Source organism: Carcharhinus amblyrhynchos, chromosome 11 (assembly GCF_965287045.1).
Source record: "Carcharhinus amblyrhynchos chromosome 11, sCarAmb.v2.hapA, whole genome shotgun sequence".
Lineage (NCBI taxonomy): Eukaryota > Metazoa > Chordata > Chondrichthyes > Carcharhiniformes > Carcharhinidae > Carcharhinus > Carcharhinus amblyrhynchos.
In genome coordinates this window covers 20,112,383-20,137,557 of record NC_137334.1, presented here as the reverse complement: position 1 = coordinate 20,137,557, position 25,175 = coordinate 20,112,383, and the positions used below count along the sequence as shown (strand labels likewise).

The following is a 25,175-nucleotide window of genomic DNA, read 5'->3' as shown; positions in this document are numbered from 1 at the left end:
CACAATCTATTCTCATTTCAAAAGATACCAACCATTAAACAGTAACTTTACTCTCTCTGCTTTCTGGACATGTACAGTGATATTTGGTTCAATAATCACTGTAGGAGGGAATTATCCAAACAGGTCGCCAAACGCCGCTCAATGATGACTGATCAGCGTGGTAACTAGGCATTGATGATATCATTGTAATAAGTATATCTGAAATGGGAACTGAATACAATGAATAAAGATACAAGTGAAACAAAATCAAAAAATGCTGGAAAATTAAAAGCAAATTACTGTGGATGCTGGAATCCAAAACAAAAATGGGAAATGCTGGAAAATCTCAACAGGTCCTCCGGGTGCTCTGGTTTCCTCTCACATTCTGAAAAACATGCTGGTTAGGTATGCTGACCCAAACAGATGCCAGAGTGTAGCGACTAGGGGAATTTCACAGTAACTTCATTGCGGTGTTAATGTAAGCCTTACTTGTGATTATACATTTTTTTTTCAATTTGCTTTTAAGATATAGGTGAATAATGTGCTTCTTTGGGGATGCCCTCTTCTGAAAGCAGCGTCTGATCCTACTGATGATGAAATGCTACCCGAGTCAGGGTAAATAGTTTGCATGGATCACAATATCTGTAGCTGGGTTTCAGGGCTGTTAGACTAAAACCAGGCACAGCATTATTGGCAGCCTGGTTGGGGGGGGGGATGCTGGTGGTCAGGGTATGCAGAGAGGTTTCTGAAATGCGTTTGAAACCGTTTACAGGCTGGGGTTATAAAATGTTGGTTTGTGTGCAGCGTAGCTTACTAACAGGAGCTGGGTTAATTGTTGATGGCAACCTGTAAATAGGAGATTTGCCAGCGTGAGAGTGAAAGTAAATCATTAGTCGCTGCCCGGTGTGAGGAGGCGTGATGAACAGTCTTGTTGCATGCGAGGGAAGATGACGTTAAGAGAGGATTGTGATGAAGTGGAAAATGTCAACCGCAGGCTGGGAGTACATGAAAGCATTCTGTTTGATTAAATTATTCAACCTGGAAGCAAAGCTTCCTGCTGGTTGACTTGAGAGTGCTGTGCCATCCAGTTGTTGAACCAACTAACAGACCTAGCTTTCAGTGGCGGCCAACATGTTAAAGAGCTCTCAATTGGCTTTCTTCTTTCTGAAATTATATTGTGGACATCCGATAACACGTACAACTCCTATCTGTTTCTTATTAATTGTGTGCAGCGTTTAGTGTAACCATAATGATGGACTTAGAATTTCTTTACTAATTGTGAGTCATGTATTGGTGCACCATTGCCCCTTCAGTGGGAGATATAATGCATAAATATCCTTCAGCCTGACAGATCGTAGTGCCCAGAATGCTGACAATTGGAGCAGCTCAGTAACATCTGAAGTAGTTGCTGAATGTGTGAAATCTGATATTCCACTGCAACTCCCTGGCTGCAGAACTTTGTGCTCATTAGCTGAAACTTCCAGTGTAATACCCTGACCCTGAGTCATGTAACATAAATGTTAACACGTCATACTCTGACCCACTGTCCACATTGGATATGAGACATTCTCTGCAGAGAGAGAGCTGGAGGAAGCAGCAAGTGTTGATTCATTCAAATGTATGTCAAATTCCATAATATAACCTTTTGGGATACAGTATGTGAGACTTAATGTTTTAATTATAGCCTGGGATGGGTAACATTGCACCTACATAGAATCGTAGAATCCCTACAGTGTGGAAAGAGATCACTGGCCTGCACCAACTGCAATCCCACCTAGGCCCCAACCCTGTAACCCCACATATTTATCCTGCTAGCCCCCCTGACACTAAGGGGCAATTTAGCATGGCTAATCCATCTAACCCGCACGTCTTTGGACTGTGAGAGGAAACCAGAGCATCCAGAGGGAACCCATGCAGACACGAGGAGAATGTGCAAACTCCACTCAGTCACCCAAGACCAGAATTAAACCTGGGTCCCTCACGCTGTGAGACAGCAGTGCTAACCACTATGCCACCAACATTTGCTAAAGCTTCACAGTGTCAAACTTAAGTTGGCGAAGGAGACAGCCAGAAATCAATTTTTACTCTGCTTTACTCTCTCAAGTGTGTAGCTCCTAACACAAAAACCATCAGACCAGTGGGCTGTCTCTAAAGTGTCTCTTTAGTTGATTGCTTGAGTATATATAATGCATGTTCTCCATTTGTATATCTTTAACCCTCATTTGTTCAATTAGCACTCCAGTGGGGTTTTACTCACCTCAGTTTGGGTCTGTTGTAGAATAATTGATAGCTATGATTCATCACCAACTCCTGTTCATGTTGTATCACGCAACTATTAGGGTGGCAGAAGTTGAGCTGGATAGACTGTGGGCTGCCTTCAGCTTGTATTTCTATATACATGAGCTGAAACGAAAGGTGTAAGCCAAGAGTTTTATAATGTCTGAGTAGAACCATTGAATCGCTACTGTGCAGAACGCGGCCATTCGGCCTATTACGTCTGCATCAACTCTCTGAAAGAGCATCTCCAAGATTTTTACTGATTGAGAATGAATATTGGCCTGGACATCGTGGATTACTCATTAAAAAACAAACTATGCCCTGCAAGGGATGGAAATCTGAAATAAAAACCCAGAATGCTGGAAATACACAGCAAATCTGGCCACATCTGTGGGGAGAGAAACAGAATTAACATTTTCAAGTCAAGGATATTGAGATAGAAATGTAATCACTTTCGAGCAGGTGGAACAGGGGAAGGAAGAAGAAAGGGGAAGATCTGTGATAAGGTGGAGGGCAGGAGCGATCAACTGACAAAGGCTGAGAGAGTGATAACTAAAAGAATAAAGAAACAAAGAGAGGTCCAGACTGGGTGTGAATGGAAGGTTAATAGATATGGGGTAGAATTTTACAAGATATTTTTCAGCCAGTGTGAAAATGAGGGAGTTCCAGATCCAATTTTTGATGAGTTTTCACACCCAATCTTATGCATCCTGTCTCTGAAAAGATGGGCTAGTCAGTTTCCAGCCAGAGAGGCTGTGGGCGGGGCTTAACTTGCCAGCCAGCCTGTAGAGGGAGCTATTGCGCATGTGCAGACCTCAGATGCTGTACGTGCACATTAGTGGTAGCAGGGCTCTGACAAACCGAGCGTGAGCTGTCAGGCCCCTGCTACTGCAGGCAGCCTCAACCAGCAACCCTTCCCGTCCCCTCCCCTTCAATCGCAGAGGCCCGCAGCCCAAGATGCAGTCCCCGCCATCCTGACCAGTCAGGGTCCCACCTCCCTCCCCCACTGGTCACAGACAAAGTGGCAGCGCCTCCTCCCACCCCCACCCAACAACCATAGTCCCTGCCAGCTGGCACACCCCCATTGGCCCCACCCCCTTGCACTGCCTGGTGGATGGTGCCAAGGTGCCTGAGGGCACACCTCCCGCCTTGGCCTCAGGGCTTCATTGCCCTCTGGTTCCACCGGCAAGGCCCACACAACTGCTCCACATTCGTGGAGAGAACCCTCTCCCAGTGAGGCCGTAAAGGTAAGTGTGCTGGGCTTGTTAAGCAGATGCTAAACAGTATTTGCATACATTTCAATAAATTAACCAGCCTCTCGCCCATTTCCAGCAAGAGGCTGACAGCGCTGGAAATCCAGGTGTCGTAAAATTGCTATAGGCATGAAACCTGGCGCCATTCCCACTAGTCACTTTTATGCCTGATTTGACAACATTTTCCCTTCGCAATAGGTGCACAAAAATGTCGTAAAATTCCACTCATCGTCTGATGTTAACTGGGGTCAAACTAAGAAATTCATAGTGCATGATAAAAATGGTGCACATTTAGCCTTGGCTACCATGAGATAAGGGCACACTCGGCCTCTTGGCTAAGATCAAGTGTAGTATCGACATGCTGCACTTGGTTGAAGTCATTAGGTTACATTTCAGCTTCATTTGAAGCAATTTTTTAAAGCGGCATCAGGACCTTTTGGCTAAGATGCAAATGAGATCAAGCCTTGGAGTTGGAGCTACACCTACTCCAAACAGCTTGGATCCTGTAGGTCAAGCCCAATACAGGAAGTGAGAGCCCTGTCAGCTTGGATCAGGAATGTCCCAACTTGTTGGGACTCTGAATTGGCTTTAATTTGACTTGATTGGATTGGAATAAAGTTTTAAAAAAATTTCACGGATTTTCCAAAGAGTAGCAGCATGGATTTGTTAAAGGGAAGTTGGAAGGAGAAGTGGAATGCAAATGATCTGTTATATTCTGGCTTTTCAGAGCACTTTTGATGTCACGCTTCAACAAAAGCAAGCATTATACTGTAAAAGGAAAGGATAGAAAAAAGAACGAATAGGAAGGGAATTTTTGGAATAAATGAATTTTCACAGAAAAATCACAGAACCTCTACTGCGCAGAAAGAGGCCATTGAGCCCATCGAGCCTACACTGACAACAGTCGTACCCAGGGCCCTGTCCCCATACCCCACACATTTACCCTGCTAATCCCATTGACTTTAAGGGGCAATTTAACATGACCAATCCACCTAGCCTGCATATCTTTGGACTGTGGGGGAAATCAGAGCATCTGGAGGAAACCAATGCAGACACAGGGACAACATACAGACTCTGCCCAGACAGTCACCCAAGGCTGGAATTGAACCTGGGTCCCTGGCACTGTGAGGCAGCAATGCTAATCACTGTGCCACCGTGCCGCCCTTTTTCTATTGTATAGAGAATCTGTCCTGTGATGTGACCATCCAGAGGTCTTTGGTAGATTAAAGTTCAAGTTTATTTATTAGTCACAACTGAGCTTATATTCACAATGCAGTGAAGTTACTGTGAAAACCCCCCCACTCACTACACTGACCGGCTAGTGTTTCATACCTGGCCAGGGTGCAGGTGGAGACAGACAGGGAGGGCTAGTATCAAAGATAAAGACAAAATACTGCAAAATCCTGAATCTGAAACAAAAACCAAAAATGCTGGAGAAACGCAGCCAGTCCAACGGAATCTGTGGAGAGAGAATAAAGTCAATGTTTTGAGCCTGGGTGACCCTTCGTCAGAGCTAGTATCTGATCATTGCCCTCAAAGCTGATGTAGTGCTGAAGAGAAATTGCAGTAAAAAGTCTGACAACACCAGGTTTTAGTCCAACCTATTTATTTGATAATATACTCACAAGCTTTCGGGGTTAGTCCCTTCGTCAGGTGAATGGAGAGTTCTGGCCTCAGACAGAGCATATAAAGCACAGACAGTTTAGAGATTACTGATTAGAATGCGAATCTTTACACCTAACCTGCTGTTCAAGACCTGAAGTGGCTGATAATGTGAGTGGAAGGAGCACTGATCACAGTTTAAAGAGATGTGTATTGTCTCCAGACAGTACAGTAAGTGAGGTTTTGCAAACCCAGGCAAGTCACGGGGGTTACAGATAGTGCGACATGAACCCAAGATCCCTGTTGAGACCATCCTCATGTGTGCGGAACTTGGCTATCAGCCTCTGTTCAGCGACTCTGCGCTGTCGTGTGTCGTGAAGGCCGCCTTGGAGAATGCTTACCCGAAGGTCAGAGGCTGAATGCCCGTGACCACTGAAGTGTTCGCCAACAGGAAGGGAACAGTACGACAACGGATGAATGAACATTGCTCGACAGTCACCAGGCAAGACTGTTCCCTTCCTGTTGGCGAACACTTCAGTGGTCACGGGCATTCAGCCTCTGACCTTCGGGTAAGCATTCTCCAAGGCGGCCTTCACGACACACGACAGCGCAGAGTTGCTGAACAGAGACTGATTGCCAAGTTCCGCACACATGAGGACGGTCTCAACAGGGATCTTGGGTTCATGTCGCACTATCTGTAACCCCCGTGACTTGCCTGGGTTTGCAAAACCTCACTTACTGTACTGTCTGGAGACAATACACATCTCTTTAAACTGTGATCAGTGCTCCTTCCACTCACATTATCAGCCACTTCAGGTCTTGAACAGCAGGTTAGGTGAAAGGATTCGCATTCTAATCAGTAATCTCTAAACTGTCTGTGCTTTATATGCTCTGTCTGAGGCCAGAACTCTCCATTCACCTGACGAAGGGACTAACCCCGAAAGCTTGTGAGTATATTATCAAATAAATAGGTTGGACTAAAACCTGGTGTTGTCAGACTTTTTACTGTGTTTACGCCAGTCCAACGCCGGCATACCCACATGAAGAGAAATTGGGCAGAGAATTAAACTGGTAACTGTTTCTAAGCCGGTTGATGAAGACACAAAACGTATCTTGGTTGCGAGAGTTTATTGACTTCTGCAGACTCACAATTCTCCTCTATTGAAATGTGGTCAATTAATATTCATCACTTGTTTATTTTGACCATAAAAGTGTAATTGATAAGCCTTAACAATGATTGGACAAGACATTAAAAAAATCTGGAGAAGGATTGGTGAACAGTTTATCTTGTTTGTTGTTGGTTGTGTTGCTAACTATTTTTATATGGAGCAATTCCATTTAACACAATATTAATCCTGTCTCTCTCTCTCTTCCACTAGAGGTTGCAGAACTTGAAGCAAACCTACCCAGTAAGTAAAAGGCTAATATATTTCTCACAATCTTGATCATAAATTAATATTAAGATGCTTACTGTGTTTACTAAGCAGAATGCTTTATTGGATAGAAGAGATATTGTGGAGAATGCTTTGGGGCCACTGATTACATATGAACAAGGAGCAGGAGTAGGCCATTCGGCCCCTTGAACCTGCTCTCTCACTTAAGATCATGGCTGATTTGGCAGTAACCTCAAACCTGCAACCTGCCTACCCCCAATAACCTATGTATTTGGATCAATGTTTGTGGGGGTTGGAGAGTGCATTTATGGAATGAAGACTGTAGACTTAAGTGGGAAAAGTTCCAGGGGGTGAGTTTGGGGGTGGAAGGCTGAGCCAAGAGATTCAAGCAGAGTGTTATGGGAAAGATGAGCGCATATTTGGAGAGGGAAGGGAAGTCAGAGAGGCTGGATAGACTAGGACTTTTTTCTCTGGATTGTAGAAGGCTGAGGGGTGATCTATAGAGATCTATAAATGAGGGGCATAGATCAGCTGGATAGTCAATATATTTTCCCAAACGTAGGGGAGTCTAGAACTAGAGGGCACAGGTTTAAGGTGAGAGGGGAGAGAAACAGAAGCGTCCAGAAGGACAGTATTTCCACACACAGGTGTGTGGGGATGGCCTTGGCAAGACGTTTGTCTTCATCAATGATATATTGAAGGCTCTGAAGAAGAGGTCATAAGTTCTCCGCTCCGGGGAAGTACTGGACAATGAAGGGTATTCTGTCTGCCGTGTCCCGTGTTTGCCTTCTGAGGAGGTCGGTGTGATTTTTCACTGTGGTACATCAGAACTGTCAATCAATGAGTTGAGCGCCATATCCTATTCTTACAAGGGCATCTTTCAGCGTCTGGAGGTGTCTGTTGCGTTTCTCCTCATCTGAGCAGATCCTGTGTATATGGAGGCCTTGTCCTTTGGGCTTGGCTTCTTTAACGTGTTTATGGTGGAAGCTGGAGAAGTGAAGCATCATTATGTTTATTGTGCTTGGCTAAATGCCTGTCTGCTTCCGAGGATTCCGTTTTGGCATGATAGTTGTCTTTTCATACTGTAAACAATATGCCTGAATTTTTGAGGTGGCGTATTTTGCTCCCACTAGTTTCTGTCATCTTCTGCCATCTAGACCCATATAGTGTGACCATTGCCCATGGCAAGTAAGTGGGCTTTCTGTCATGCGTTCTTCAATTTACAAAGAAATAATCTGAATTTGATTAAATGGAAATAATCCATGCAGTGTGCGTGTGTTTGATCCAGCAAAGATCTGCAGTTACTGAGATCAGGAATACCTCTAGGTCATGAAATGCCTGGTTGAGCCTCCCTATCCCATGGATTTCCTGTGGTAATACGATAAAATCCTCACTTAATTTCCACATGAGCTTTGCTACAAACATCTGATTGCAGTTTCAGAATAATTAGCTGCTGTCTTCCTCAGTGTCTTGCGTCATTTGAACAGATGGAAACTATTAGTTTCTTTCACAACCCACCCTTGACGAATATACTTCCTACAGTTTCTCTGTGATTCTGTACATCCGCATATACTTTACAGAATTATTCACAAAGGTATTAGGAAAATACCTCACCATTTAAATCTACTTTTGGACCAGGCTATAGGTTTCCCTTCTAAATTTTGACCCTCCTTGTACTTCAACAGAACATTCCGACTTGTGCTGGGGCATAGACCCATAGTTGGAGCTACCATCCACTACTTCAACAGAATTACCGATCTTCTTTTTGAGAAATGCAGTCACTGTTGGCAGGGTATTCCACCACAGAGAGTGCCACAGTTGTACTCAAGTCTGTCGACACATGAACACCCCTGCCAGGTCACTGAGTGGTAAGGGAAGACGAGCTGTGATGTGCTTACCTCTTTACCCCAGGGGTTAGTGATGCCACTTAGGACTTCGCAGCTGTCTTAGCAGAGATCAGCTAATTTAACAAAAGCAAAGGTTAAGCTAGCACTATGCAGGACCGGTCAAAGAACAAAGAAAAGTGCAGCACAGGAACAGATCCTTCGGCCCTCCAAGCCTGCACCAATTATGATGCCTGCCTAAACTAAAACCATACGCACTTACAGACTCCGTATCCTTCCATTGCCATCCTATTCATGTATTCGTCTAGATGACCTTTAAATGCTGCTATCATATCTGCTCCCACCACCTCCCTGGGCAGTGCATTCGCCACCCTTTGTGTAATAATAGCTTGCTTCGCACATCTCCTCTAAACTTTTCCCCATGCACCTTAAACATATGTCCCCTAGTACTAGAAAAGAGCATCTGACTATCCAAATGTTCCGTCACATCTGCCGTACGCATTCAATTCAGAGCAATCATCCCACATTAGGTAGCATGATGCCAGGGCATGCCATCATAGCCAGTGTTGGCTGCATGTTGATCCATAAATCTACATGGACACAATCCATAGTCTTTGGGACCTCAGTAATCCTGTAAAGTTCCACAACTCCATCCTGTGACTGGTTGTCCATCGAAAAGCTGGAATTATTTGTCAGTCAAGCAAATCATCAGTGTTTTAGCAACTTAATGCAGTTGATGTTGCCAGTGTTGAGTGGAATAATGCCCCTCGTGCAGTCACTGGGAATGCCAAGGCTTTAACTGTAGCCGTGTGTGTGTGTGTGTTGTGTGTGTGTGTGTGTGTGTGTGTGTGTGTGTGTGTGCGTTGTGTGTGCCCGTCCGTCCATCCTGTAAAAAGTTTTCACTTGAACTTCAGAGGCTGGAGGGTGACCCGAGTTTATAGTAATATGAGAGGCATTGGGTACAATGGATAGTTGGAGTCATTTTTCCTAGGGTAGAAATGTCAGCTTACTAGGGCACATAGGTTTAAGATAAAAGTTTAACAGAGATGTGAGAGGCGCATCTGCACATTTTACACAGAGGGTGATAAGTGCCTGGAATGCTCTGTCAGACGAGGTAGTAGAAGCAGATACAATAGCAACATTTAAGAGACACCTTGACAGATACATGAAGAGGCTGGGAATAGAAGGATATGGACCACATGGAAGCAAAAGGTCTTTAGTTTAGAAGGGCATTGTGTGGCAGCGCAGGCTGTACTGTTCTTAGTTTTTTGTTTGTATAATCTTATTTGATTTGATTTATTTTCACTTATTGCGATACAGTGAAAAGTATTGTTTCTTGTGTGCTATACAGACAAAGCATACCATTCATAGAGGAGGAAACGAGTGAGTGCAGAATGTAGTGTTCCAGTCATAGCTTAGCTTTCGTGTCGAGAAAGATCAGCTTAATGCAAGGTGGGTCCATTCAAAAGTTTGGTAGTAGCATGGAAGAAGCTGTTCTTGAGTCGGTTGGTACATGACCTCAGATTTTTGTATTTTTTTGCCGATGGAAGAAATTGAAAGAGAGAATGTCTGTGGTGTGTGGGGTCCTTAATTATGCTGGCTGTTTTGCTGAGGCAGTGCAAAGTGTAGACAGTCAGTGGATGGGAGGCTGGTTTGCATGATGGATTGGGCTACCTTCACAACATTTTGTAGTTTTTTGTGGTCAAGAGCCATACCAAACCAGGTTGAGTTCTTTGAGAATGTGACTAAACACATTGACAAAGGAAGAGCGGTGGATGTGGTGTATATGGACTTCAACAAGGCGTTTGATAAGGTCCCCATGCAAGACTTCTTGAGAAAGTGAGAGAGCATGGGATTCAAGGTGCTGTTGCCTTGTGGATCCAGAACTGGCTTGCCCGCAGAAGGCAGAGAGTGGTTGTGGGTGGGTCTTTTTCTGCATGGAGGTCGGTCACCAGTGGAGTGCCCCAGGGACCTGTTCTGGGACCTTTGCTGTGTGTAATTTTCATAAATGACCTGGATGAGGAGGTGCAGGGATGGGTTGGTAAGTTTGCCGATGACACAAAGGTTGGTGGTGTTGTGGATAGTCTGGAGAGATGTCAGAAGTTGCAGTGTGACATAGATAGGATGCAAGACTAGGCAGAGAAGTGGCAGATGGACTTCAACCCGGATAAATGTGTAGTGGCCCATTTTGGCAGGTCCAATTGGATGAAGGAATATAATATCAAGGGTAAGATTCTTAGCAGTGTAGAGGATCAGAAGGACCTTGGGGTCCGGGTCCATAGGACTCTTAAATCGGCCTCACAGGTGGAGGATGTGGTCAAGAAGGCACGTGGTGCACTGGCCTTTGTCAATCGAGGGATTGCGTTTAGGAGTTGGGAGATAATGCTGCAGCTTTATAAGACCCTAGTCAGACTCCACTTGGAGTACTGTGCGCAGTTCTGGTCACCTCATTACAAGAAAGATGTGGAAGTCATTGAAAGGGTGCAGAGGAGATTTACAAGGATATTGCCTGGATTGGTTGGCATGCCTTATCAGGATAGGTTACAGGAGCTTGATCTTTTCTCCCTGGATAGATGAAGGATAAGAGGTGACCTGATGGAGGTTTGTAAGATGTTGAGAAGTATAGATTGGGTGGATTCTCAAAGGCCATTTCCCAGGGCTGAAATGGTCGCTATGAGAGGACGCAGGTTTAAGGTGCTGGGGAATAGGTACAGAGGAGATGTCAGGGGTAAGTTTCACTCAGAGGGTGAGTGAATGGACTGCCATCGGAGGTGTCGGAGGCAGATTCGATGGGGTCTTTTAAGAGATTTCTGGATGAGTACATGGGTGTAATGGGTTTGAGGGTTATAGGTAGGTCTAGTAGGTAGGGATATGATCAGCGCAACTTGTGTGCCAAAGGGCCTGTTTGTGCTGTAGTTTTTCTATGTTCTATACAACCAGAAAGAATGCTTTCCATGGCGCATCTGTAAAAAGTTGGTGAGAGTCGTAGCTGACATGCCAAATTTTCTTAGTCTTCTGAGAAAGTAGAGATGTTGGCGTGCTTTCTTAACTATAGTGTTGGCATGGGGGCGATTTGTGAATCGGACCGCTCTGACAGAGAGATAAGTGGGTTATAATATTACAGCAGTTGAAATGGCAGTGGAAACATTCTAGTTAGAATTAAGAAATAGCAAAGGGTGCAACTGGTGGGAATTGCCCCACCTTCTACCCATACAGATCAAAGAAACATGTAGCAAAGCCAAAGTGGTGATGTGAAATTGCTTAGATGTAGATCGGAAAAGTAAGGAAAGTGGATGCAGGACCGTTCTCAGACAAATCACATTTTCAAACTGACCAGGGAACAGGCTGTACTGGGTTTGCTAATGTTAACAACACATAATTAATTAATTAACCTGTAGGTAACAACATCTTGCAGTGACCATAACATGATTGAGTTCAAGGAGAAAGATCACACACACATCAAGGTTTTAAACTTGTTAGGCCGACCGTGAGGGAATGAAATTGAAGCTGAGCACATCAAACTGGGCCGAGCTTTCAACTTACAGAAAGCAGTGGGAATTATTCCGAGAAGCATTTTGTGCAATATAAAGCTAATTTAAACCCCTTAAAGGGAAAAAGAAACATCCACTTGTACAGGCAATCTGCAGCACGTGATAAACAAGTAAACAAGAAGTATGTCTCTTGGGCAAGGCAAGCTTAGACTGGAGGGGAATAGGAGAGAAGCTGGAGAAGGGTTTGGGTTCAGGTCTGGAGTGATTTGGGAGGTGCGCTGTGACAGAGGTACTGACAAAAAAAGCCCCCCGGAAGTCGATGAAAGTCCTCCCCTAAGAGCAGTTGTCATCAGCACACTCCTGTGCTACAGTGAGACTTGGACTGCGTATCAGTGACACCGAAAAGCATTAATGAAATTCCATCCACAGTCCAGAGTCAATGGGAGAACCATCAAACAAAAACTAGTGTCCTTTCTGAAGCCAGCTCCACAGTGTTTTAGCAACCTAATGCAATTGATGTTGCCAGTGTTGAGTGGAATAATGTCCCTCGCACATTCACTGGGACTGGCAACAGCAGCCCAGTTGACAGTATGTGATACACCAGCCTGTTACAAGTTTTTACCTGAAGGTTGGAGGCTGAAGGGTGACTGAGCTCATAATATTATGAGAGGCATTGGTAGAATAGATAATTGGAGTCTTTTTTCCCAGGGTAGAAATGTCAATTCCTAGGGGGCATGGGTTTAAGGTAAAAGGGGGAAAGTTTAAGGGAGCTCCACAAGCATTCAGGCAAAACTACTGCAAAGCCAACTTAGATGGACTGGACTTGGTCTCCAGAAGGCTGAAAACCAAACTTCCCAGCCAGGTTCTGTTTTTGCAACTCAACAAACACTCTCAATCTTGGCCAACATCCAAATGGGGTAGAAGGGCTGGGAGTGGGATTTAAGGGGATGGATTGTAATGAAGGAGCTAGGATGGATTATCGGGGAGGAGTGAGTGATTTGATTTAGATTTGTTATTGTCACGTGTATTAGTATACAGTCAAAAGTGTTGTTTCTTGCGCGCTAAACAGACAAAGCATACCGTACATAGAGAAGGAAAAGAGACAGTACCGAATGTAGTGTTACAGTCATAGTTAGGGTGTAGAGAAAGATCAACTTAGTGCAAGGTAAATCCATTCAAAAGTCTAATGGCGGTAGGGAAGAAGCTGTTCTTGAGTCGGTTGGTACGTGACCTCAGACTTTTGTACTGGTTTTAACAGAAGGGAGCAAGACTTGGGAAGATTTGTTTAATGTAGTCCAGCCAGATGGATGACTAAACAGACTGTGTGAAGATGTGTGCATGTTGTGTCGCTTTGTCTTGAGAGAGCAAAGGTGGACACCATTCGAAGGGGAAATTAAAGGTTGGTTAGCGTGTGGGTTTTACAGGGGATATAGGCTTCAATTAAAACCAAGTAATGGAGTGATTGAACAGAGCAACAGCTGCAGAAGTATTATGACATCTGGAAGGCCAACAATGAGAGATTTAAAGAATTGTAGAGTTGTATGCGGTAGTTAATATTTAGGATTTTACTAGTAGAGAAATAATGGCCACCCAAAGAATTGGCAAGAGAGTGAGAGGTAGGAGTGACTGTGTTAGCGTGTACTGAACAAGGACCTGCACTGAATTTTAACAGTGCATTTAGAACCATTTGCCAATGAGTCACTGTGAGTGGAATGTCAGAGCAGGTAAATAGTTGTTTCCATTGATCATTGAGACAGGAATAAAAAACACACAAACTCATGTTAATTGCATATAGTATTAAAGGCAAGGCTAGAGAAAAAAAACCTTTACTCAGAGAGAGGTTAAAAATGTAGAATTCAGAATGTGTGATTGCTTTCACAAGAGGGTGAGTTGCTGGAAAAGAGAATATTAAAGATAGTTGGGAGGGAGCAAAATACTGGGAGAAGGAAAAGGCCAGCTAATGTGGAGGTGGATGCAGTTAGTCTTAATGAGTCTAATAGCTTGTTTCTGTACTGGAACAGACTGTAGTTTGATGAGTGTTTCCGTACTGTAACAGACTGCTTCAATGGACTTTTTCTCCGCTATCGCATTGTGAGCAGCATGATGGCACAGTGGGTAGACTGCTGCCTCACAGCAGTGAGTGATTCGGGTTCAATCCCCGGCTTTGGTCACTGTGCGGAGTCTGCATGTTCTCTCCGTGTCTGCGTGGGTTTCCTCCCACTATCAGCGAGATGAGTTGGTTAGGTGTATTGGCCATGTTAAATTCTCCCTCAGTGTACCCAAACAGGCACCAGAGTATGGCAACTAGGGGATTTTCACAGTAACTTCATTGCAGTGTTAATGTAAGCCTACTTGTAACACTAATAAGTAAACAAATATTGCACCCATGGCCAGTTGAACGTGTAACTTAATAGTAAGAAGTCTTACAACACCAGGTTAAGAGACTTCTTACTGTGCCTACCCCAGTCCAATGCCAGCCTCTCCACATCGTATAACTTAATGTTTGAGTGTTTTACTAAATGAGACTTTTCCCCCCTGTGCCATCTCATTCTTTTGGTCTCTCTTTATGATTTTTAAAAATCGGTTTAAATCAGAGAATAAGCCCAATCTCAGCTCAGACATGTCTGCATCAGGTACTGAAGGAAGGAACCAAAACCATTTAAGTCAAATACGAGCATCTTCTTGGTATTGTTTGTATATGTGTTCAGCAGGTCTGTTTTAGCTTTGACGTATATATTTAAGTTTGCCATTTTCAAAGGAGAATATTTTTCATGTGTCTTGTTTAAATTGACTATCATCTCGCTAACATTGGAAAGAGGATCCACAGGGATTCCTGTGGATTGAGATGTCACATCCATTTCTGTTTGCAATGAAATTTTAATCATGATTTTGTGATGACTATTTAAGCTGTTGCTGGAATCCCAGGCTCTGTAATTCTTCCTTTCTATTTTGATTTACTAGTTAATATATTGATTTGGCAATTTACAGCCTCAGCCTAGAGATGGGTATTATCCCCTGGTGTGTGTGGTCACAATGCAGCCACTAGGCTCTGGCCTTAATATAAATGACTGAGATACCAAGCAGGCAAGAGACTATAGAATCCCTACAGTGCAGAAGGAGGCCATTGGGCCCACTGAGTCTGCACTGACTCACTGACAGAGCATCTTACCCAGCCACTATCCCTGTAACCCCACACTACCCCGCTAACCCCCCTAACACACATCTTGGGACACGAAGGAGCAATTTTGCTTGGCCATTCCATCTAACCTGCACATCTTTGGACTGTGGAAGGAAACTGGAGGGAACTCGCGCAGACATGGGGGAAACATGCAAACTCCACACAGACAATCACCTAAGGCTGGGAATCGAACCTGGGGCTCTGAAGCAGCAATGCCAACCACTGTGCCACCATGCTGCCTCTACATACACTACAGATGTTGTGGAAGGATCGATTCTCTGTGAAATGGGCCTGAACCCCGGAAATGTACGTTGAGTACAAATTCAAAACCAAGATGGGTTTGCTTTCCTGAGAGAAATGGACCTCTTAAAAGGTGGGAGCCATGATGTGGAGATGCTGGCGTTGGACTGGGTTAAGCACAGTAAAGAGTCTCGCGACATCAGGCTAAAGTCCAACAGGTTTATTTGATAGCACAAGCTTTCAGAGTGTCGCTCCTTCTTCAGGTGAGTGAAGAGTTGTGTTCACAAACAGGGCGTATAGAGACACAAACTCAATTTACAAGATAGTGGTTGGAATGCAAGTCTTTACAGGTACAGACAATGTGAGCAGAGAGAGGGTTAAGCACAGGTTAAAGAGGTGTGAATTGCCTCCAGCCAAGAGAATTAGTAAAATTTTGCAAGTGCAAAATCCCTACAGTGCAGAAAGAGGCGCATCAAGGCAAATCGTGGGGGGCTACAGATAGCGTGACATGAACCTAAGATCCCTGTTGAGGCTGTCCTCATGCGCGAAACTTGGCTATCAGTTTTTTGCTTGGTGATTTTGCATTGTCGTGTGTTGCGAAGGCCACTTGGAGAACGCTTACCCGAAGATCAGAGGCTGAATGTCCTTGACTGCTGAAGTGTTCCCCTGTCTGGTGATTGTCAAGTGGTGTTCATTCATCCATTGTCATAGCACCTGCATGGTCTCCCCAATGTACCATGCCTCAGGACATCTTTTCCTGCAGCGTATCAGGTAGACAATGTTGACTGAGTTGCAAGAGTACATACCATGTACCTGGTGGATGGTGTTCTCACGTGAGATGATGGCATCCGTGTCGATGATTCGGCATGTCTTGCAGAGGTTGCTGTGGCAGCGTTGTGTGATGTCAAAACAGCAACCTCTCCAAGATGTGCCAGATCATCGACACGGATGTCATCATCTCAGGTGAGAATATCATCCACCATGTACACGGTACATACTCTTGCGACTTGGCCAATGTTGTCTGTCTGAAGGAAAGGATGTCCTGAGGCATGGTACATTAGTGAGACATGCAGATGCTACGACAATGGATGAACGAACACCACTTGACAATCACCAGGCAGGAGTATTCTCTTGTTGGGGAACACTTCAGCAGTCACGGGTATTCAGCCTCTGATCTTCAGGTAAGCGTTCTCCAAGTTGGCCTTCGCAACACGCAACGCAGAATCGCCGAGCAAAAGCTGACAGCCAAGTTCTGCACACATGAGGACGGCCTCAACCGGGATTTTGGGTTCACGTAACTGTCCTGGCTGGAGACAATTCACATCTCTTTAACCTGTGCTTAACCCTCTTTCCACTGTATACCTGTAAAGACTTAATTATCTGTAATTCTCGCATTCCAAATATTGTCTTGAAAATTGAGTCTGTATCTATGTATGCCCAGTTTGTGAACACAGCTCCTCACTTGCCTGAAGAATGAGAAAGCTTGTGCTACCTGTTGGACTTTAACTTGGTATTGTGAGACTTCTTACTACCTCTCTTAAAAGAGACAGAGGAAGTTGATGATTGGTGCTGTTAGGTATCAGAAGAGGATCAGCCTTCCAGCTGATGTCAGCAAGTTACTGAGTTCCTGATGTTGGTTTGGCTGTAGACAGCGAATGGCAGACTGAATCTCCTGGGTTTACTGAGTGAGATCTGGGCAGATCATCTATCTGGCTGTAATCTACTGGGAATGATATCCTGTTACTGAATGGGAGGGAGTCAGGGAGTGGACAAAGGATTAGGGCAGAACCTTAAAGGGAAAAAAATTGATGGCATGTCTGACCAACCCGACCATCTAAAGCTATGAGTGCACTGTTAACACTGTCAGCATTATAAACATCCATATTCCAGCTGCTCTGAGCTAATGTACAGCAAAGAATCTAAGGAATAGCTCCAGCATGTAGCTTAAGTTGGTCCCTGGAGTGCCTCAGTAATTAAAAGAAGTCAGGTCTCGGGCTGTTCTTCGGTGCTCTGCATATTGCTTGCATTGACATTATGCAATGCCCTCTCGTCCTTGCTAACCCGTTGGGTGCAGTACCAAGCAATGAGGACTTTCGAACACCAGGGAAACTGCTGGCACTGATCAGTGGGACTGAGAGTGATTCCATCCCCATTTTCCAATTGTAGCTGTTATTTTTAACATTGAATAACAGAACAGATGGATTTGTAGAAACAGGGAAAAGCCATCTGGTGAGGCAAGTCTGACTATTTTACATGAATCAGCCCAATTCTTAACCAATCGCTTTTCGCCTCAGGAACAAATTTAATTTCCCCTTAATTCCATTTACGCAGCCGCCTTTAATTTCCTTCTTCAGTAACTTAAACTCACAGTTCAATTCACAATTGGTGTAAATTTCTCACCCCCATGGTGCTGTGCGTGAAAATAGGCCATGATTTGAACTGGATTAAGTCCACTCGGTGAGGTGGATTATAATATTCACAGGCAGTGTGTGATGTTCATGGAAAATATCCAAACCTTTTAACTTCAGTGAGATGGCCCAAGCCAACAGAAATAGCCCAATCAGATAAGAACTCCGGCTGAACCAGAAGAAATTTTTCACTATCCAGATCCCCTGCCTCACTCTGAACCCAAAGTGGACTTTGACGCTGTTATGAGTAATAGTAGGAAATGGTTGTCAAAATTGCATTCTGACCATAATGGTTTGTGGTTAGCTTTATCTCAGTAGAGTACTCATCAGTCTGCTTTCTGAAATACTGTACGAGGCGCTCGGGAGTTGCATGCAAAAAAAATCACAATAATTAAGAGCAGCACAGTGGTTAGCACTGCTGCCTCACAGCACCAGAGACCCTGGTTCGATTCCTAGCTTGCGTCACTGACTGTGTGGAGTTTGCACATTCTCCCTGTGTCTGCATGGGTTTCGTCCAGGTGCTCCAGTTTCCTTCCAGATGCCAAAGGTATGCAGATTTGGTGGATTGGCCGTATAAAATTGCCCCTTAGTGTCAGGGGAACCAGCTAGGTAAATGCATGGGGTTATGGGGATAGCGCTCAGGTGAAATTGTGGTCGGTGCAGACTTGATGAGCCGAATGGCCTCCTTCTGCACTGTTGTATTCTATGAATCAGTACACTCAACCAGGTACCTAATTGTGACCATATACCTTGTAGGTAAGTTACTGACTATATGGGACAAAGATCATTTACTGAAGTGAGGAATGGCACTGAGCTTAAAGAAATATCAGTAACTTAAAAATCTATAAGATGTAGAAAGGATATTTCTGTCAGTGCGTTTATATGGAAGCTATCAAGCATATAGGGTTTGCTAGCCCAATAAATGGGGTAACTCATGAGGGCACCAGGAGATAAAGTAACAACACAAAAGAAAAGTATCCAAGAATAGTTGAAAATCAAGGAGGGGGGGAGAGCATGTAAGGGAAGAAGGAACTTAAACCAATCACTGTGGAAAAGGTACTGGAAAAACCACTGGGAGTAAAGGCTAGCAAATGCCCTGGATCTGATGGCTTGCAACCTGTCGCCTTAAAAGAAGTGACTGCGGAGATTGTCGATGCATTCGATATGATCTTTCAAAGTTCCCTGGTTCTGGAAAAGTCCCAAGAGATTGAATGGAGGGGTTACATTTGAGGTTTTCCAATGAGGGAGGGAGAAAAAAAGGAGGAAACTAGACCATTTAGCTTAACTTCTCTCATACGAAAACTGCTTGAATCCATTCGTAAAACATTTACAAAATCATAAAACAATCTGGCAGAGTCAAATTGGCTTTAAGAAAGGAAAATTGTGTTTGACTAATTTATTAGTGTTCTTTGAGGATGTAACAAACAAGATGGATAAAGGGGAACCAGTGGATGTGGTGCATTTAGATTTCCAAGAGGCTTTCCATAAGGTGGCACACAAAAGGTTACTACACAAGATAAAAACTTGGGGGTAACATACTAACACGGATACAGGATTGATTAGCTAACAGGAGGCAAGAAAATTGGAATAAATGAGCTGTTTTCGGGTTGGTGGACTGTAACTAATGGACTTTCACAGGGCTTCACCTATTTATAATCTATATTAATGACTTGGATAAAAGGATTAAGATTAAGTGTATGATAGTTACATTCGCTGATATCGGTAGGAACGCACACTGTGAGGAAGATACAGTTTGCAGCGCATGTAGACCAGTTAAGTGAATGGGTAGAAAAGTGGCAGATGGAGTATAATGTGAGAAAATGTGAACTTTCCACTTTGGCAGGAAGGATAGAAAAGTAGAATATTATACGAGAGAATAAACAGCTGAAAGAACAGTTGATACTCCGTCAACTTCAAATGCGTGGCCATTCAATGACTTGAAGAAATGAAGACTCTCATTTCTTGGTTGTGCAGAATGAAAGCACCCACAAAAGGTGCTCGAGGTGACTGCAGGAAAGCTCAAAGTGAAGCAAATAAGCTTTGTAAAGGAACGGAAAGCCTATCGAAAGATCGTAATAGGCTACAAGAATTCCTATGGTCAAGGTTTAGTCCTCTGGAAGATTGCAGAGAAATGAGTTCCATGTCACTCTGAACAAGCTGAAGGACCAGTTGGCAGAGAAGACTCAGTAATGTTCAGGGCCCCAGGAGGAAGCTGAAAGCTACTTGAAACAGGCTGAAGAAGCAGCTGAACAAGAAAGAGGAGGCATTGAAAGGAAAAGTGGTAGGACTCTCCAAGCGTTGAGTGGGCAAAGCACAATCACAAGACTGAAACAGATCTAGATTTGGCCAGAGGTGAACCTGGCTAATCAAAATGAAGGAGAAGAGCAAAGTTCTGTTGCAGACAGAGAAAGAACAGATGGAACTAAGATTGGAAACTGTAAGTTCAACTCAGAAGCCCAGGCACTGGTAGAAGAAAGAGCATTGGTTGTCTCATGCACTGAAAACCATTGAGCTGAACAAAGAGATTCATAAGCTTGCAAAATGATTTGAAAGTAAACAAATATTTGGCTGAAATTGTGGAAGTGGAAATTAAGGTTCCCTTTGTAAAATGTCAATGTCCAGCAGGAACTTAGTGGACGAAAAGGAAAATTCAAGTTGACTCGAGGAATGAACGGAGTGTGCATTCCTCCTGGAAGGATCAGGACAAACAGTAGGTCTGAAAAAAGCAGATGAGTTGTTAATAACAAGAAATGCAACTCAAAGGAACGCAGAGAGAGAATCAGATGGAGATGGAAAAGTGACAGCAAGCCAGTATTGCTACCATTCCTCATAATGTGACAGCCCGAGATGTGGGTAAACTGGTCAAGCCTCAGGACTGTTTGAATTTCTAAAGTCAGCAAACTGAGATGAGGGAGCAGTGATAGCAAGTAAAAATTGTATAGCTGAGAGAGTTTTTTTTAAGACAAGAAATGTAGAATCTCTACCATGCAGAAGGAGGCCATTCGGCCCATTGAGTCTGCACTGACCACAATCCCACCCAGGTCCTTTTCCCGTAACCCCACATATTTACCCTGTTAATTCCCAGACACTAGGGTCAATTTAGCATGGCCAATCAACTTAACCCACACACCTTTGGACTGTGGTGCTTGGCAGCGCAAGGTTTAACGTGGGACTGGAGCATAGCGCTGTCTACAGTGTGAGGAACTGTAATAGACTTTCAAAGAACAGTCTGGAAGCAGAACTCTTGCAAGCAGCCAGCCTATATGGAACAGCTCCGTGCACAACCACACCTTGGAACCAATAATAAAGGGTTCATGTTTAAACAGAGAGCTCAAATGCTCCTCACTGACATACCTAAAGAAGTTATATCACAGCATACTGTGGCAGCAGACAGCACCATAAGCATTCCATTGTCATCAAGAGACCGTGAGCCAGGGATCCAGGTTCAGTTCCGGCCTCAATCACTGTCTGCACTGTCTACGTGGGTATCCTCCGGGTGCTCCGATTTCCTCCCACACGCCAAAGATGTGTGGGTTAGGTTGATTGGCCATGCTAAATTGACCCTAGTATCAGGGGATTGGCAGGATTTATGTGTGGAGTTACAGGAATAGGGGCTGGGTGGGTTTGTGGTTGGTACAGGGCTGAATGGCCTCCTTTTGTACTGTAGGAATTCTATGATTCTACCCTTTTTACAGACCTGAAAAATTTGGACCTTTATCAGCAGAGCTGTTGAAATTACAGGTTGATGTGAAAGAGATAATTATTAAGAATTATTCATAGAATCACTACAGTGCAGAAGGAGCCCATTCGGCCCATAGAATCTACACTGACCACAGTTCCACACAGGCCCTGTTCCTGTAACCCCACATGTTTACTTTGCTAGTCAATCTAACTTGCACGTCTTTGGAGTGTGGGAGGAAACCAGAGCACCCAGAGGAAACCCACGCAGACACAGTGAGAACATGCAGACTCCACACAGATAGTGACCCGAGGCTGGAATTGAACCTAGGTCCCTGGTGCTGTGAGTCAGCAGTGCTAACCACTGTGCCACCATGCCACCCATGATTATTAGTTACAGCTGCTGCCTGTCCTGTTTAGCCAAAGCCAGCCGATCACCAACATAAAGCTTAAATAATGAACTTGATATTTCTTTCCAAGAGCATCATAGCTGAGTATTGTTCATCCACCCATTCCCAAGGAGATCCCAGTTGAAGAATGTGAATGTGGTTATTAATGTTTCTTGTTTGCGTTTCTAGCAAGTGTTACTGCACAATAATATGCCTGCCTGGTTTTATGCTCTTCTTTAAGAAATGCATTTTCGTTACCTGCTGTCCTTGGGGGTGGTCCTGATGCTATATTGTCTCAGGTCCTTACTGGGGTAGCACAGTGGTTAGCACTGCTGCCTCTCAGCGCCAGGGACCTGGGTTCAATTCCCGGCTTGGGTCACTGTCTGTGTGGAGTCTGCACGTTCTCCCTGAGTCTGTGTGGGTTTCCGCCGGGTGCTCCGGTTTCCTCCCACAGTCTGAAAGATGTGCTGGTTAAGTGCATTGGCCGTGCTAAATTCTCCCTCCATGTACCCAAACAGGCGCCGGAGTGTGGCGACCAGGGGATTTTCACAGTAACTTCATTGCAGTGTTAATGTAAGCCTACTTGTGACACTAATAAATAAAAAATTACATTTGCGAGTGGGTCCTTTTGATTCAGAAAGGCCTCACCATTTCCTCATCATCAGCTTTACAAGCATGTGAAAGGGAGGCGTGGGCGAGCTATGTTTTTTGCAAATGTTCTCATCAGCCTCTGAGCAAAAAAATAGTGGACATCTCCCAGAGGGAGACCCTGCGCAATCAGTGGCACCAGTTCACTCCTGGGAAAATGATGGATGCCATTTTTACATCAGATATTACTGGCTATTTTATTTTTTCTTGTTAATAAAGAAATGTCCTACAACAGAATTGTCTCTTTCAGGATGCAGCATCCCCGTTTTTGTTAGTGGTATGTTCCACCAAGAAGAGTATGTGATCTGCGACCGATAGCTTTTACCACGGCCTTCAAGATTTGCTTGCCCTTTCGGCTTGTTTTCCCTGTTCAGTGCAGTCAGTGATCCAACAGCCTTTCTGGAAGTGTTGCTGCAAAATAATTGTGTGCGCGTCTGTGTTGTGGCTTTCTAATCAGGCAGGTTTCATTGCAAAGTACGAAGGAAGTCTGTTCTTTCACATCTATATTTATAAAACTTGACACATTTGACAGCCTGTTTCACCCTGAAAACCAGAAAATGTTCAGGAGGTCTGGCAGCAACTGAGGAGAGAGAAGCAGGATTAATGTTTCAGGTCGACAATGTTTCTTCAGAACTGGGACACAATTGACCCTTTAGTGTCTATCCATTGAGTGTTCATGCTGATTCCATGTATTTCCTCCCAAGATGTGTTAGCTCAGATGGACCACACGTCTGCCCACTGTCTGCCTTCCTGAGATTTACACGGTAATAAGTCTCACAACAGCAGCTTAAAGTCCAACAGGTTTATTTGGTAGCAAACGCCACTAGTTTTCGGGGCTTTGCCCCTTCATTAGGTGAGTCTTTAACCTGGTGTTGTGAGACTTCACAGTTGAAGAATTGAACCCAGGTCCCTGGTGCTGTTTACCCCAGTCCAACGCCAACATCTCCACTTCCTGAGGTTTCACAGTTCTTCTCATTGTTAACCAAGTTGTATCCATTATGCTCCCATACAACTCTTTCTAACCAATCTCCTGTGAGATACTTTATCAAATGCATTCTGAGCATTCATATACACCTCTGCATTCTTGTTACTTTTTTTTCAAGAAAAGATAATCAAACCAGACTCACCGTTACAAACCTGTGCTATCTGCTCTTGATTAATCCAAGTATTTCTAAACACTCACTAACGTTGTCGTAGAACCCCAACAGTGCAGGGGGAAGCCATTCAGCCCATTGAGTCAGCACTGATTCTCCAAGAAGCATCTTACCCTATCCCTGTAATCCATTCATTTACCATGGCTGATCCCACCTAACCTATACATCTCGGGACCTTGAGGGGCAATTTACCATGACTAATCCCCCTAACCTACAATTCTTTGGACACTAAGGAACAATTTATCTTGACTAATCCCCCTAACCTACATATCTTTGGATACTAAGCAACAACTTTCTCTTTGGATACTAAGGGGCAATTTAGCATGGCTAATCCCACCTAACCTAGACATCTTTAGACACCTAAAGGGCAATTTACCGTGGCGAATCCCACCTAATTCACACATCTTTTGGCACTAAGGGGCAATTTAGCATGGCCAATCCGTCTAACGTACACATCTCTGGAGCATGGGAGGAAACTGGAGGAAACCCATGCAGACATGGGGAGAACATGCAGACTCCACATAGACAGTGACCGAGGCTAGAATTGAACCTGGGTTCCTGGTACTGTGAGGTAGCAGTGCTAACCACTGTGCGATTCTGTTGCAATCCATCTTTAATTATGGATTTTAAGAGCCTATTGCAGGCATCAGACAGCTTTTTTTGAAGAAAACTATTAGATCAATACCGTGCATACTTAAGAAGCATTGAACAATTGTGACCATAGCCTCTTGTCCTTCTTCCTCCAATTCCTTTCAGCAGTGAGGGTACAACCACCGGAACTCAGTGAATGATCCATTCAGAGTTCTTAACATATTCAGAACCAATTTATTTTCTTCAGTTGCCTCTAACAATTGTTCATATCCTTGTCGAGTACATCTACACTTCCAGCGTCATCTATATAAAAAAAGCACTACTTCTCCCATTGCTATTATTCTCTCCAGGTAGACTTTCTTCTTCGGTCCTGATGGTTTTTCATATTTTTATTAACTCTTTCTAATCCTCCTTTCACTATGATTTCTGTATTCCCTGTGGTTTATTTTAGTATTGTCACGGCTACATTATCACGTGCCTTCCTTTTAATCTCAGATTAGATTTAATCTTTATTATTTATGGCCCTCTGTTCATTAATGCCCTTTTAAGAATATATTTTAGTTTAGTCATTCCTGATCACGTTTAAACATTCTGCATTGCTAGGTCTTAACTATTCTACTAATATGGAACAGAGCCAATTCTGCGTTTCCTCAGTTTATTATTGGCACTTGTGCCTTTTCTAGTCTTAATTGGTGCAATCAAAAATTCCCCACTCTTGTATTTTTGACTCGGGTTATTCATCCCACTTGATGGCGGTGCAACGGTTAGCACTGCTGCCTCGCAGCGCCAAGAACCTGGGGTCAATTCCGGCCTCGGGTCACTGTGTGGTATCTGCACATTCTCCCTGTGTGTGCTTAGGTTTCATCCAGCTGCTCTGGTTTCTTCCTGCACTCCAAAGATATGCGGGTTAGGTGAATTAGCCATGCTAAATTGCCCCTTACTGTCAGGGAGATTAGCAGGGTAAATATACGGAGTTACAGGGATAGGGCCTGGGTGGGATTGTTGTTGGTGCATGCTCAAAGGTTCGAATGGCCTCTTTCTGCACTGTA

The 25,175-nt window shown here is 44.1% G+C and overlaps 1 protein-coding gene across 1 annotated transcript in view; it reads left to right on the top strand.

Moving 5' to 3' along the window:
* Positions 1–25,175, top strand: part of ube2f (ubiquitin-conjugating enzyme E2F (putative)) — a 152,491-nt gene that overhangs the window by 63,758 nt on the left and 63,558 nt on the right. The window contains exon 3 of the mRNA XM_080198704.1: positions 6,491–6,520. Coding sequence (XP_080054830.1) covers positions 6,491–6,520 — 30 coding nt within the window. The remainder of the gene's footprint in view (positions 1–6,490; positions 6,521–25,175) is intronic.